A 16,023-nucleotide genomic window follows, 5' to 3' on the forward strand; every position below is an offset into this window, starting at 1 on the left:
TAGACACTGCCAAATATAGTATAGCCAGGCAGTAGTGTAACTTACACCTGAGTTTCATTTTAGTTTTTCGGTATCAGTTCAACAGAAAAATATCTTTGCTTCCAAAGACAAGTGTGCTATAAATGTGTAAACTCCATAAATGAATAAAATCTCTTAGCTTAGATTTACCTCCTCTTTTCCTCTTTCTCTACTTACCCTCTTCCAGGGTTATCTTTTCAGGGCTATTCACCAGATAATGGTTGTATGCCCATGGTAGTTCCTACCTCAGCCTGGCTCAGCTTTCCACTATTTTATAGATGGAACAAAGTATCAGAAAGTCACATAGATTTTAATGTGCTAAAGTTTCTGAAATCCCCTTTCAAATTCCTTGTTGAAGTTGGTTTTCATGTTATTTCTACCTACCACAACATAGGTAAGATTTGAATTCTATATTTAATTGTTTTGAAACTTTGATGTTGATTGTCTAACAGGATTTTTTAGAAATCATTGGTTCATTACATGTCTCCTTTATAAATGCTATTCTGTAGATTAAAAGAGACTCTGAGGAACATGGTGGTAATTCAAAATAAAAGTAGCAAAAGGGTGTTGGTAAATCAGTAAGGAAGGAAATGCCCTTTTAACCAATTCTGCTCCAGTACAAGCTGTTTGTTACTGTTCTTGGCAGAAGTTTAGATTACGAAATCTCTCCTTTGTGGATTTCTTTGCACCAGTCTGTAAGCTTCACATATATCTGAAATATAGAGGAGTAGGTACATGGACTACAAAGAATTCCAGTTCTCTAATTGTAAGGGATTTTATGCATTTCTGGAGTATTTACAGTAATTTGGTCTAAGTACAAGGGTAATATAAATTACTGAGAGGTTTTGAAAATTGAGAGCTACAGATCCTACAGATAGAAATGGCTACAACTGTTCATGGTGTTTAATTTATTTTTCAATGTGTTTGTTTTAAATTATAAGCTACTAAATAATTTATTCATGGTGTTCAGGAGGTGTTGCTGCCTGTTAGTGTGGTCAGCATTGTCGTGTGTGCAATAGGAAATGTTCATTCCATTACATATTTTTAAAGCTATCTTGTGTTTTTTAGGCCTAAAGACTGTCTCCGCTCTATTATGAAGAGAGTGAATCATAAAGATCCACACGTCGCTATGCAAGCATTAACAGTAGGTCCTTTTTAATGTAGTTAATTTTCTTCTTGAAAAGTTATATTGCAAAAAAAAAAAAATCTCAAAGTTTTAATCCTTCTTTCATTAGCTTCTAGGAGCATGTGTATCAAACTGTGGCAAAATCTTTCATTTAGAAGTCTGTTCAAGAGATTTCGCCAGTGAAGTAAGCAATGTGTTGAATAAGGTATGTATAAACGTATACGTAAAAGGTATGTATAAACATATAAATCAGTGCACTACATTGATTTATTGCATTGATTTATACGTTTCACCTCTAAGTGGAATCAGATAGAGCATTGGGGTAATCTGGAAGTGGGAATGGAATGTCTTCTTAGAAGACTGGAAAGACAGGGGAGGGAAAGGAGAGAAGATTGCTGTAAAGGCTGTGGCTCTCAGAATTTCCTGATTGCCACTTCATACTAGTAAACATAGGTATTCTTTGGGGGAGGTGTGGCATGTTAATTTATAAATAATTTATAAATATTTATGAATAAATATTTTCACTTTAAATAACATCAGTAAAATACTAAAAACAAATATGATGAAATGGAGATAAAACAGGGTTTTTATGTAATCTTATTTTACTTATTTTGGGCCTAGCACATACTGTACTGATACAAACACAATACTGATGTATTCTCCCTTTCTAATAAAGACTGAGTGTTAAACTTGACTACAGAATAAAGTGTCTATATGTTTTATATTGACAGTAACATGCAATTACTTGAAATTAAGATCAGATTCTTACATTATTTAACTAGTTTCTACTGTCCATGCAGGGTCATCCAAAAGTCTGTGAAAAGCTGAAAGCCCTTATGGTGGAATGGACTGATGAATTCAAGAATGACCCACAGCTTAGTTTAATATCTGCTATGATAAAAAATCTGAAGGAGCAAGGAGTTACTTTCCCAGCTATTGGTTCACAGGTATATTAGATTTTGTCTTAATAAAACTTTTCTTTGAGGAGTGAAATGCTCTCAATTACTTTAGATTTTTATACAGCAGATGAATACAAAGCAAAATGGTGAACTTAATGCACTGTCAGTTTTTTGTTGTATTCATTTTTACATCTTTTACTTTTTGCTAGGCTGCTGAACAGGCAAAAGCAAGTCCAGCTCTAGTTGCCAAAGATCCTGGTACAGTGGCTACCAAAAAGGAAGAGGAGGATTTAGCTAAAGGTGAGTGCATTTCTTTGCTGACATGATGCGTGTTGATTTATTTAAATGAACATTAACCAATCTGTATGTGTTATTAATGGTTTCTTCAATAGTCAACCCACCAAAGTCTACTGTTAAAGAGATCTGTGTCTCAAAAGTATATCTGCATGAGTTTCATAATGTTTGTGTCTACCCTGCCCCTTATTAAATATGATCCATCTTTTTTCTGAAAAATTTAGCTGAGTTTAATATGAGTGAAACTTCTATGTTCAGTTAAGCTTAATTGAAAATGACCCAGAAATGTGAAATTATTCAAAGAATGATAGGGAGGAAAATAAAGGAAAGGGCAAGTTTTTGCTTGTTTAAGCAAAAATAATTTTGTTAATTATGAATTAAGGAGGGACTTTACTGTGAAGGTGACCAAGCACTGGCACAGGTTTCCCAGGGATGTCATGGTGTCTTTATTCTTGGAGATATTAAAAAGTTGTCCTTGGCAGTGAGCTGTGGTGACCATGCATGGACAGGAGATTGGACCAGATGAGTTCCAGAGGTGCCTTCCAACCTCAGCCAATCTGTGTAAATCTGATTCCGTGAATCCAGGCTAAAGGCTCTTGTCTAACAGACAACCAGTGTGCTCTGGAACAGCTGTATCTTTTTAATGTTTCAAGCAGTCTGGAAAAGTTCAACACAGTGTAAGATGTAAAGGAAGAAGGTAAATATTTTACATCAGTTCAAGGTTATAACAATAATATAATAATAAAAATTGGATGACTTTGTGGAATTATTCTATTTGTGCTTAAATGCTGTTTATTCATCCTGTCCATGTTGGAAGCCTCAGTAAACCCATAGGCAGAATTCTACTCTCTCTTTGTTATTTACTGTTAATTCTAAGAGAAAGACAGAAAGTCATTAAAATGCAACAGGAATAGAATCATACTAAAAGTTTTCACAGAATTAAATTTTCATATCAGTCAACACATTTATATAGGGAATTTTCATCTGAGTACCTCTTCTTTTGTAGCCATTGAGCTGTCACTAAAAGAACAAAGGCAACAGCAAACAACACTTTCCAGTTTGTATCCAAGCACTTCAAGCCTTTTAACAAACCACAAGCACGAGGGCCGAAAGGTTCGTGCAATCTATGATTTTGAGGCTGCTGAAGATAATGAACTAACTTTTAAAGCTGGAGAACTTATAACTATCCTTGATGACAGGTAAGTTATATAGAATGCCTACTAGAATTATGTTAAACTGCAAAAATTAACTAGAAATGATTGTATCTTCTATGTAGAAGCATACCTTGAAATACAATGAATGGAAATGTATTCTTGTATTAAATACTTTGTTATCTCCTAGTTTTTTTACAAATAAATGTATTTGCATAAAAATTCTTGTGTAAAGATTTCTGCATATATACAAATTATATTTTTGTCCTAGTAATATAAAAGCCTTTACTGTGCAGTTCCTAGGAGAGTTCCATGTGAAAATGGGATATCTGATGTATGGGGGCTATTTTTTTTTTTAACCTTTAGTGATCCAAATTGGTGGAAAGGTGAAACTCATCAGGGTATAGGATTGTTTCCATCTAATTTTGTAACAGCTGATCTTTCTGCTGAGCCTGAAATGAGTAAGTAACATTACATTTATGTATATATGTTTAACCCTGCCATGGCTCATGGGTGATTTCCTTTCCCTTATGATACAATTCAATTGCAAGTTTATGTGATAATTGGAGTAGAACTGAGGAGCCCTTGCTATGCTACCACAAACAACAGTCAGACCAAGGTTGCCCAAACTGTCTTCTGCTAGAAAATGCTGCTGTCTTTGTCAGCAGCTTCTTTGAGACTCATGGAATCACTCCATTGACACCTAGAGCTTTTTTGTGCTATGAGTGAACGAGATGCTTTCCATATAGGATTTGGTGAAGAAGGAATAGAGAAACTTGAGACCTTTCGGTTGTGTACTTTGCTCTGGAGAAAAGAAGGCTCAGTTTGTCATAGATGATTTTACCAGTTTTATCTTAAACTTGACTTGTTAGCCCTATTGCTTCCAATAATTTTTTCTGACTCTTTTATCCTGATTATTTTTTAATATGTATGTTATGTGCAGGGAGACTATGACAAAGCCATTTACTTGCTAAAACATGTTTCTGCTGAGCTTGTGTGAACTGATCTATTTTTTTGTAATGTGATTTACAGATAGGGAAATTATTTAGGTTTGTGCCTTTCAAATGTCAATAAAATACTAATTTTTAAAATTTTCACAGTAGAGATTTCAAATGAAAGGAACATGGGCAATATACTAGTTATATAATATTTATGTAATTGTTTATTTTTTCTTTTATAAAATTAAATCTGGCTGTTTACCTTACAGTGAAAGCTGAGAAGAAAACAGTGCAATTCAGTGATGAAGTTCAAGTAGAGACAATAGAACCTGAGCCAGAACCAGTTTATATTGATGAAGTAAGCATGGTTAAACTACTGACTGGTACTGAATGCACTGCTGCGACATTTAAATATGTGATGTTTTACCCTTTCATCTTGTACTTCAAAAATATGATAAAAAGAGAATGGAAGCAGAGGTTTCTTTTAAGGAATAATAATAATAATGAAAAAAATCTGTTGTATTCTCTTGTTTAAGAGTCTTGAAGTTCTTAGGAATTTCTGAAACTGAATTTGGTACTGCACTCCAATTAGGGCCCTACTGGGGGTTGTACATCTGTTTACCTCCAAGCTAGAATCTTAGTGTTGAGTGGCACATCTACTTTCAAATTTTGCCTAAAGTACTTCAGGATACTACAGAGATACCCATCTTGACTGCTCCCTTAGGTTTATTTCCAGTATAACCACCACATCTACCCTCAGACTAAAAGATCTCTTTCTGTCCCTGAAAAGCCTGAAATTCTGTTCCTCTGTAAGTAATATTTACTAAGATATTTACAATTTCACCATAGTGATCCTGTGGGGTTTCCAGGAACATTCAGTCCAGGAAGTTTTTCTTCTGCCCTTTTTTTTTTTTTTTTTTTTTTTTTACCACCTCAGCTCGGGTTCTGTCATTGTTTTTTGAAATGAGAAATCAGTTACTGCCTTCCTGAAGTCCTATTTAAGTCCCACCTCAAAAACTCTTCTTCCCAAGAGACAGTAGTTTGTAACGTGCTGAAACAGATTATCTGAGGCCTGCCTTGAGGTGCCTTCCAGCTTTTGTTTTCTGTAAGTCCACTGTTGATTTTAGTTTTAGTGTCTTCTTTTGTTTTTAAATTTGCCCCAGTATAATTTTAAAGGAAGTAAACCACCTTTCCCGGTTTTAAGGAGGACAAAACATGGTTTTATTTTCTACTATCATACAACCTATATAACTCAGTGTGAAAAAGTCCATTTATTTGATAGTGCTCAGCTAATAAATGATTAAAAATAATTTATGTGTAATATTTTTGGTACTTTACCCAAATACTACATGCCAAGACATACTTTTCAAAGACTTAATGCCTGTTTGTTTTCTAACCTTTGATGTTTTTATTATAAAAGGATTGCACTTAAACTCCTTCCTTAGGCTTGACTTATTCTGAAGTAAATCCTGAAGTGCCTCCAAACATCATCTTAAAACATCACTTCCATATAAATTGGTAATGGCATGGCTCATGCACTGAATAGGCTTCATGCATTAAAATTGTTTTTCACTTTTTGAAGTACTCTCTGGATGTGTTCTGTCAAAACATTTCCACTAATCCCACTAGGTGGTGGTATTGCATATGTAATTACTAGGCTGGAAGAACAGGAACTCTTCATAAAATAATATATGTTTAGAAGGAGTTTTAGGAATGAAGGAGTATTCTGCACATTCCACTTGTTACCACTGTTTTTACTCATTTGGCTTTTCTTTGTTCAAGCATCTTCATTCTTATAAGGTAGCATGTGTCATTTGTATTTTCTTAAAGTTAGTCTTACTGAGTCTCAAGTGCCAAGAGATCAAAATGGCTGTTATGAACAGCTGCTTTAGTTTCCTATCCTGGAAGTGCTAATTCCCTTGCTGCCACATTTGCCCTAATTATGCAATTTGTGTTCTAGGATAAAATGGACCAACTATTGCAGATGTTACAAAGTGCTGATCCATCTGATGACCAGCCAGACCTCCCAGAATTGCTTCATCTCGAGGGTAACAAAAAGGAATAAATTTTTTTCATTGTTGTTTTCCTTACTGGTAATTATCTGTATCAGTGCAAATTGAAACCAAGCTAAAACTACTTCAGCTTCATAAGCATGTGAGAAGCATGCCTGAGAAAAGTGCCTGAGCCGTAATTGTCTTCTCACTTCTTGTTTCCCACGTCTACGAGATCAAAGTGCAGAATGTTAACTTAAAAAAAGACTATTTTTCTCTAAAGAAAACTGTTTCCTGTATTATTTTCCTTTTCAAGACACATAAATACTTAATTCAATCATATTCATCCATAAGTTTTTCCCTTCATAGAGTAGCACAGCATGAGTGGTGAAAGGAGTGTCAGGAAGATTCCATGAGAGGAGGCAGAAGTACTACAAATGTTTGGAATAGACCTGTGGATGTCCCACATGCTTTTCACTTGCATGTGTATTTCTGGAGCAGTTACATATCAACAAATACCTCATAGAATGCTACAAATTATCCTACTCTTTTAGAGTCAAATTGTTCAGACTGCCTCTTCATAGAGGCATTATAGATCATTTTACCTAGGTTGATAGATGCACCAAAATTTTTGGAATGGAATTTGGAAAAGGAAGAAAGGAAACTTCCTGATTATGAGACAGAACATAGGCTTAAACTGGCAATTCACATGATGCCAAATTTTGTTAAGAAAATGGCAATTTCTACATTTATGTAGAAGGTAATTAAAAATGCATATAGGTTTGTGAACTTTTAGATATCTCCCATCTTTCCATACCCATCTGGTTCACCATGTCTGTAAATGAATCCTGTTTTAGGAACTCGCACCAGTGACATGTCTACACATACTCTAGTTCCCCTGAAACTAAAGATGTAAAAAGAAATATGACTGGTTTTATTCTTTCAAGTCCCAAATATAGCTATAGAGGCTGTTGTCTAAGAAGCAGATTGCCTGTATCTGGTCCAGGACAGAGGCAGAGAAATTAAAGGTATGCTTGCCAACCAGCCTACAGATATGGCTTACTTTAGGAGTTGCTTCAAAATGCATTGTGCAATCATTAAAGCAATGCAAAATTTTATAATGAACCGTCTGGCTGCTCCTAGAATCTGAAAGAGTAGTGTGGTCAGATGATTACTCCCCAGCTACCTGCTGCAGCACTTGCTAAACATATGGCTACATATAGTTCTACAATGCTAATTCAAGGTTACTTGCTCTATACTTTATTAGTCTTTGGTGAACTGTTTTTGGCATAGGTTCTGAAAATTTTGCTATAGATGTGTTTGGAGTCCTTGGTTCCTACCAGTGGTGGCGGATGCTGCTCAATATTTGACAGAAAAACCACTTCATTTTCTTCTGCCATCCACATGCCCTGTCACAAATGCCTTTGAATTGGAGAACTTATCCTAATGTGTTCAGGAGCCCAGGGCTTCTGGTTGGCAGCAGAGCACTCATCATGTTAACAGACATCTAAACAATCCTTGTCATGCCTTTTGCCACACTTCATGCTATACATAAAAGTAGGCAGAACTTCGGCAGGTTTTACATCTTTTCCCAGCATTTCTGCCAATGTATTACTGATCCCAGGTTCAAAGAAGCAGATGGGTCCCTCTCATACACCTGGAGTTGCCTTCAAGGAACTCAATAATGATGTCCTTTCACTCATGGCTCAGACATTTTCAGGATCTTCTGCATTTCTAATATGCAAAATTTCCCTTTCAGCTTCCGTGTCTGTTTATTTTACATTTGACAAACTCTGCCTTTCTGCTAATTAGCCATGGTTTGCTTGGTAGTTACATGAGCCCTGTGTCCTTGTGCTGAAAGGAGGCATGCTGTGCATTTTTGTTTATTTTAATGCTTTTTCATTCTGATTCTGATAAGCTTTTGTGTTGGTTTTTGCACATATCAGTGGTTTGGAAAACCCCCTTCCACCAATTAGAATTCTAGTGAGACTAATGTGCTATTAGTGTCTTTGATGTGCAGATGATTGAATCATTGCAATCAGTTTTCTCCTTCATTGTTTTCATAGTCTTTTTGTAGTAAAATTGGATGAGCGCATGATCTAGGTTGCAGTGGCAAATCTTCCTTGAAGAAGAGATCACCTTTTGATTTACCTGAATGTTTTTATGCAAAATAGTTTCAGTTTTATACTTCCTGGATGTTAAATGTAGGGGTTTTTCACTATATTTTTATTTTAAAATATACTTTTTAAGTTGTACTACTACTGCAAATTTTAGCTGGGTCTCATTCTTAAATTGTTCATGATCTCTGTTATTGAAAACTTTTTGACATACAGATTATAGTAATGAACTAAAAAAATTTTGGACTAGCATCTATTTATATCTAATTTTTTATTGCTTTCTGACTTTGCAGTATGGAAGTGTTTAATACTCTGAAATTTGTTCATGTCTTTCTATTCTAGCAATGTGCCACCAGATGGGACCTCTCATAGATGAAAAATTGGAGGATATAGACAGGTAAAAAGAAATGTCATGTGCTTTGATCGAAATTAAAATTCATTCTTAGAAATACCAGAGTTATTACTTGATAATATCTTAATTTATGTGGCAAAGAAAATATGTGTATTTATTTGTAGTTTCTCTGAGAAGAGGCCTGAAGATTTTTTTTCCCATACTCACACAATAATCTATAGTGTTGTACCATTTGACTGTCTGGCACTTGTCAGGCATCACTTCACAGTAAGAAAATGTTACTTAACACACCTCATGAAATTATTCTGTGTTGTCTGTCCTATACTAAAATTATCTAAATTGTAGATTAAATTTAAAAATATATTTTCTAGGAAACATTCAGAACTTTCAGAGCTCAATGTTAAAGCAATGGAGGCTCTTTCTTTGTATAACAAATTGATGAACGAGGACCCAATGTATTCCATGTATGCAAAACTACAAAACCAGCAGTATTACATGCAGTCATCTGGTGTTTCTGGCTCTCAGGTAAGGATGTAACCTTTAATAGTCATTGACCTTATCAAGTTCACACTGAACGAGCAGTGTTTTCTCTTGGTTTTTTTGCAGACTATGTGAACAAATAAAAATGTTTGTTTTTAGCTACAAGCTTTAGATGCTTTCCTTTTGTGGGTTCTAATGCTTTTAGTGTTTTTCTGTTCAGTTCCTTTTGATCAAGGAAAAAGCCCATCCTGGGCTTTAAGTTGCATAAAATTAAAAAATAAAACTGCCAGGGCACAACCAAAAGAGTACAATTTCTCCTCATCTATTCATAGATAATTCAACATGAAAATGATGCTATGAAAGAATTACCATTTTAACTTCAGTAATTTAAATGCTAAATGATATTCCCTGATATTAAAAAAGAAAAAGAAGCTAAAAGATTTGAGAGGATGTCTTTGAGTTCCGAAGTCAGATATTAAATAGAAAATTTTCTTGTATTTTATTTCTAATATTGCTTTATTTAACTTCCTAGGTTTATCCGGGGCAAACTCAAGGTAATGCGTATTTGGTGGCAGGGAGTGCACAGATGGGCCACATTCAAGGTTACAATCTTCCTTCAGAACAGCTCCCTTCTCTCAGCCAAGGCACAGTTACTCCATCTGCCAGCTCAGTAATTCCTGGTCAGCCTGCACAGACGTCTTACACAAAGTAATTTTAAATATTTTTCTATTCAAGTTTAAATCAATTTAAACAGAGCCTCTTTTTTTAAATTACAGAAGTATAGTTATAATAAACACAACTGAAAAATACTTCAGTGCAATCATTTCCAGAGTGCTTTTTATTGGTGTCATGTATTTGGTAACAATTCCTGACAAACTTCATAAGTTTTTTATTGTTTTTTAAATTTTATCTAGTTTCTAATTTTCTGTATATGAAATATGTAATTTATATAGATCTATAGTTTTTATATAAAACATTGAGAAAATTATACAGACATGATTTAGTAGTAGTAGTAGTAGTAGTAGTAACTTTTAATATACTTTTAGTGATGAAGATTAATTGCCACTCTGGCTGGCTCTGCATAATTTCTGAGAGTGTATCTTCTACTGTTCCTTCGTCAAATATAACAGAAGAATGGGGAGAATACTGCTAATTTTGGGAAAGAAATGGGCTATGAATACTTTCTAAAGCTTATAAAGCCCAAATAAGGAAGCTAAAAGAGGCTTTCTGCATTGGGTAGATGGCCAAAGATGCTAAACTGTGGTTAAGTTACCTATATTGTTAAAAAGTTTTGAGTTTTTGTTAGTTGGATTTTGTTTGTTTGGGGTTTTTGTTTTTGTTTACTCTCTGTGGAAAGTAATTTTATTCTAAAAAGTTGGGAGAGACATCCATCTTGAGTCATTAATGCATTTGTTAGTCTTTGTCCTCAAAGGTAGTTATTTGGGATAGTAAAGCATACATTGTTAAAGTGAGTTCCTGCATATTCATCTGACTTGTTTTGCTATTTAAAACAGTTTGCTGGGTTTTGGGTTTTTTCATGAACAGAATGGAAGATAGATGATAATCCACGTTGCAACTTAAAATAAAACAAGTACAGATTCATAGTCTAGTTTTAAATCCATGGGGAGTGTCTGTTATTTGTTTAAATCTGAGGAGTGTGTTAGAGTTTTAATGGGAATACTCATTGGCTACAGTTTTAAATAAGAAATGTGTACTGAGTTAGAAATTGTTGTGTGTATAAATAGAACAGCTGAAGAAGCAATAAAGTTTTCCTTTTATGTTGGCAAATCGTTAATTCTACTTTAAATATTTTTGCTCTCTTTTTTTTTTTTTTTTTTTTTTTTTTTTTTCTTTTTTTAGTGCAATGGTTGGTTCTGTTGCTGGAAGTACCTACTCTAACCAGCCTTCAGTGTATAGTCCACCACCTGGTACTGTTGATGTTGCTGCTTATCAGAATGCTGGAACTAATATGTCCCAGGTGCCAAACTATAACTTAGCGCCTACAGCTCTGCCACAGACAGCAGGCAGTCAGCAAGCACCTCCACAACAACCACAGCCTCCACCACCTCAACAACCACAGCATAGTTACTCACAGAAGGCTCTGCTATAGGATCCAGGACTTCTGATTCCTAATCTTCTTTAACCTCTGCTAAAGGTGGTTGACGATTCTATGAGTTTCTTCATTTAATCTCTTAAACTTTGTTTATCCTCAGCTTAATAAGAATCTCTCTTGGTGAACAAGTTCAATTTGCACTGACTTTTTAGGATTTTTTTTTAATTTTGCGGAGGAACTGATATATTTAGGAAATTTAATTCCTTTTAAAATGCCTAAAAATTGGTACAAGATTATTTATGTATGGTTAAATTGGCTAGTTTGTGAAAACTCAACCATTGCAAACTCTTGTGGCATATATGTTATGTACATATAGTGTGTGATTGCAGTAGTGCCCATTTCGTATAACTATGGTGGTCATGTGAATATATTTAACACTATGTTTAAAAATAATTTGCTTTACCATTTTATTTTAATCATGAACTGACAACCATATTTCATAGTTTTGTCTAGTTTTAAGACAGATGCAATGTCTTTTTCCAGTGCAGGAAAAACAGTAATTCTGCATATCATGGTTACAATTACAAGCTAAGATCTATGTATGAATTTACAAACTTAGATAAGTTTCACTACTTCTTGAATTGAACACAAGTGTATCATGTATTAGATAGCTTATCTACCAAAGTAAACTTGTTAACTAGTAAATGATTTGGGGGGATAACAGCAAATTATGATTCTGCTTCGGACATAATTACTAACTTAAAATTACTATTCAGAGGCTGCTAAACATATCATGGGACCATGAAACAGATCAGGATCTTACGTTTTATCATGGGAAGCATGTAATTTATTTTTCCAAGTTGTTTTTTTTTTAAATGAGAGCCAGAACTGTATTCTCTCTGTGTTGGTAGAGATTACACCAAAGAAAGACAGAGGAATAGTTTTGAAAGAGAAACAATGGTGTTTTAAACTGGAACACACAACATAAATTACACTATTTTATTCAACTCTTCTTAATTAGAACATGGAGAATTATGGACATGTAAATCACTTTTCTGAACAAACCTTCAGGGCTTCATTTTATCTCTTGTGGCCTTGCTTAGCAATTTGTTCTGTTTACTGTTCTAACACAAACACTTCTGCCTTAAACGTCTGTTTCAATTTCCAGTTGTACCATTTGAGTTTATTAGCCCTTCTATAGTTTGAATAGTTTATGAGGCATCTCATCTAAATCCACTTTTGGGTTACTTTAAATTCTCTTCTGCAGCAATGTGCATTAGCCTGTTTTAAACCCTTGTGCTCCTCAGTAACTCAGCCACATGGTTTTGTAAAGCATGTTATTTTCTTTCTGTAGATGAGGTGCTGCAAAAGAAACATGGTAACGGAAGGCAGCATTTCAGATGTGCTTGAGCAGAGTTTCTTGTACAAAGAGTGTTGTTACTTTGTGTTTGTATTCCATCTAGTGACTCACCTGGTTTTGTCTTTTCCAGCAGCTCTAATTCCACTAGAGCAATACTAGATGGCTTCAACATCAGATCTGTTTTCAGTCCTGTGTGTATGTCAGAAGTTGTTTGTTTTATGTACTATATTTTAGTGTGATGCTTCTGGAATTAAATGTTGCAATTGTACATTACACTATAAAATGAGCTCTGTTATTCCATATACTCCTGCATCTGTTCACAGTTACCTAACATGCCTTTGGTTCACTATTTTAATTAACATCAGTGTTTTGCCAGATACTTTCAGATGACTGCTTTGCATAACTTCTGACTTGGGGTGGTTACAAAATGTGCCCAAGGTTGATCTATTCCATTTGGGGATGTTCTAGCCAGCTGGTTGATCTAATGCTAGGGTTTTCACATACTTGTTTTCTCTAAAATTTTCAAGCATCCTCGCAAACTGTCATGAATTATTTCAGTACTTGGTGTCATCACAAAAGCCTGTGGAATTTGAAAAGAAATACTAAAGAAAAAAACAACAATCTGACATACTGTGTCATGGATGACTTTTTATGGATTGAAGAAATGATGTCTTTAAAAAGGACTTGTAGTATAATTTAGATAGTGTTCTCTGTATGCATTAGGTATCTTATTCCAAAATCAGATATTCAATGTGTATAGAAATGTATAATTTATACACAAAAGTGAAAAAAAAAAATTCCATTGTTCTTAGTCCCTGATTCAAGGAGAAGCTTGAAAGCATCAATATAGTCTTTTTGATATTAACTATCGTATTCCTAGGTTTTCACATGTTGTATCACGTTCCCTAATAAGGGCATGTGGAACTTCTGTACAGAAATGACTCAGAAAAAATACACTTTGTTAGTAATTTGTCATTGTTTTTAAAATATTTGAAGTTTTTCCTTGATATACAGAAATGCTGGATCCTGGTTTCTCATTTGAAACTGAAACCGTATGTGTATCACAGTTTTTCTGCTCTCCAACTTGCTTATTTTGGCTATTCATCCATTTTTATGTAAATTAAAATCACCTTTCATGTTCATCATGACCAAAAAAAAAAACCACTCGCTAAAATTCAGTGCCCCTTTAAATTCAATATGATGAAAGTTGTGAAAAAAAAAAGGTGGACACTTTCTATTTTCCTTCATACTTGTCTTAAAGTTGCTGCTCTAAGGTATCTCCTGTAGCAGGCTGGGAATTTTAGTTGACTTTGAAACAGAATTCATTGTCTAACTGGTGGAATAGGTCACTATAATTTTAGGTTCTGAGTCTTAGTGTTTCTCTTGCAACCTACATTTTCCATTTAATGTGCAATTTTCAGATTAAATTGAATTTGGAACTGTATTACTTCATGTTGATTTTTCTTATCAGATGTCTTCCTGCTTGATTGTGCCCTGTATGCTCAATACTCTGAAGTGATGCCTTCTCCTACTGTGCCAGATGCTGTCATTGCATGAATTCCTGTAGTCATCCTCTCATACTCTCTCTTGACAGTTCAGTTCACCTCCTCTCTGCTGGTTTGTTACCATGAACCTGGAGATGCCATTGCTGGTGCTTCTCTGCCATGATTTATTCTCAGATCCCTTGTTTATGCATTGTTTTGGCCAAGTTCACTTATGTTCTACTTTACTATGGTATTGAACACTGAAATGTTAGTGAACAGCGGAAAGTACACGTACAGCTACTGTGTGAAAAAGCTTTTCAGCAATTAAATAAAGTGTCAGAATGTAAACTATTTGAAAGTAGGGAATCATTGGAAGTGTAATTCAAGTTCCAATAGAAGACCTGATTTATGAATGTCTTGTTTCTTTACGTGTAAATTGTCATTTTAAGGCTAAAACGTGTTCAAGATATTTTGTATAACCCTTTTTTACTTTACCCTTTCATTAAGGAATACAAAAATTCTAATTAACTTCAGAAGGGGTAGTTCAGTGGCTTGGTTAGCATGAACTGGAGGAAACTCTGGAAAGTGCCTTCTGTACATTTCACTTCTGTGAGCAAAATTTTTTTAGCCATATGTATCATCTCAATTTATGTGGGCATAACAAAGGTGTCAAGATTTACTGTAAGACCTCCCAGGAAAAATCCTGGGCTACTATGTTAAAATTTTCTGTACTGATGTCATGGCAGTGGGTTCCAGAGTGTGCAGCTGCAGGAACAGTTACAATGTCTTTGCCCACCTCTGTTTAGTAACTGGTGCTGTGTAGGTGTGTCTGTAATGTCATTTGCCAAAGCACATAGAGACAGCAGTAAAAAGGAGCAAAATTTAAGAATTCCTGCATGCTTCTCAACAGGTGTGGAGCAACATACTGCCTTCATGGTACAGTTACTGTTCATGAATTTTGAGGCAGGGGGAACTGAAATAAATTTGAACTGCAGAAAATTCTGCCAGATTGCAAATGGTTAGATTTAACAGAGATAGATTTGCTTTTAATACCATGTACATATTTTGCTGATCAAATCTAGGCTGCTACTATAGTTCTCTGATTTCCTCTAGATGGCAGGAACATCAGATTTACACTGGAGAACTGCTTAATACCTCATTCTCCAATTTTTTTAGAATTTTCTCTAATATCACTTTATTTTTCACTCATATTTCAAAGATATCTGTGCAGTCTTTATGTACAAAGGTGTTACCTTATTCCTTTTCTGCTGGGGTTCACAGAATGAGAAAAGATATCTCTAGTTAGAGCAGCTACACTGGCACTTTGAATTACATGTACAACTGCACCTTCCTTTGGAGAACATGTATGTGTCTGTTTTGAAGAACAAGGGAGCATAATTTTTCCAGTTAAAAACTGATAGAGATATTTTTAAAGGAAAAGGTAGAATAAACTTTACAAAAACCTCCATTGCCAACAGCAGGCAGAATCATTTTTACTCTGTTATTCAATCTTAGTAAAGCTTATCAACTCCACACTACAGCTATTCCTTTCTCATTTTCAGCTGCAGTGAAGAATATTGACCTTCATACATACACTGTTCAACACCATAGGAAAACATGGAGAAGGCCTTGACATTTGAACTTTTTGCTTCAATATGTAAAAAACACTATGTGCATTTTTGAAGCCTTGTTTCTTAAATTAGGATGGGTGTGTTTAAAAACATTCCATTTGCTACAATGTAAATTGCAGATCTAAAGTT

At 34.7% G+C, this 16,023-nt stretch overlaps 1 protein-coding gene across 1 annotated transcript in view; it reads left to right on the forward strand.

The window, feature by feature from the left end:
- STAM (signal transducing adaptor molecule) overlaps positions 1-12,908 on the forward strand; it is a 29,787-nt gene extending 16,879 nt beyond the window's left edge. The window contains exons 3-14 of the mRNA XM_066198544.1: positions 1,087-1,162; positions 1,254-1,349; positions 1,945-2,091; positions 2,253-2,343; positions 3,344-3,536; positions 3,855-3,949; positions 4,696-4,784; positions 6,387-6,474; positions 8,877-8,931; positions 9,258-9,411; positions 9,899-10,074; positions 11,227-12,908. Of these exons, the coding sequence (XP_066054641.1) occupies positions 1,087-1,162; positions 1,254-1,349; positions 1,945-2,091; positions 2,253-2,343; positions 3,344-3,536; positions 3,855-3,949; positions 4,696-4,784; positions 6,387-6,474; positions 8,877-8,931; positions 9,258-9,411; positions 9,899-10,074; positions 11,227-11,476 (1,510 nt within the window). The 3' untranslated portion in view covers positions 11,477-12,908. The remainder of the gene's footprint in view (positions 1-1,086; positions 1,163-1,253; positions 1,350-1,944; positions 2,092-2,252; positions 2,344-3,343; positions 3,537-3,854; positions 3,950-4,695; positions 4,785-6,386; positions 6,475-8,876; positions 8,932-9,257; positions 9,412-9,898; positions 10,075-11,226) is intronic.
- The last annotated feature ends 3,115 nt before the right edge of the window (positions 12,909-16,023 follow it).

This window comes from Chamaea fasciata, unplaced genomic scaffold (genome assembly GCF_029207755.1).
Source record: "Chamaea fasciata isolate MVZ Bird 193981 ecotype frontalis unplaced genomic scaffold, bChaFas1.0.hap1 SCAF_1, whole genome shotgun sequence".
Lineage (NCBI taxonomy): Eukaryota > Metazoa > Chordata > Aves > Passeriformes > Sylviidae > Chamaea > Chamaea fasciata.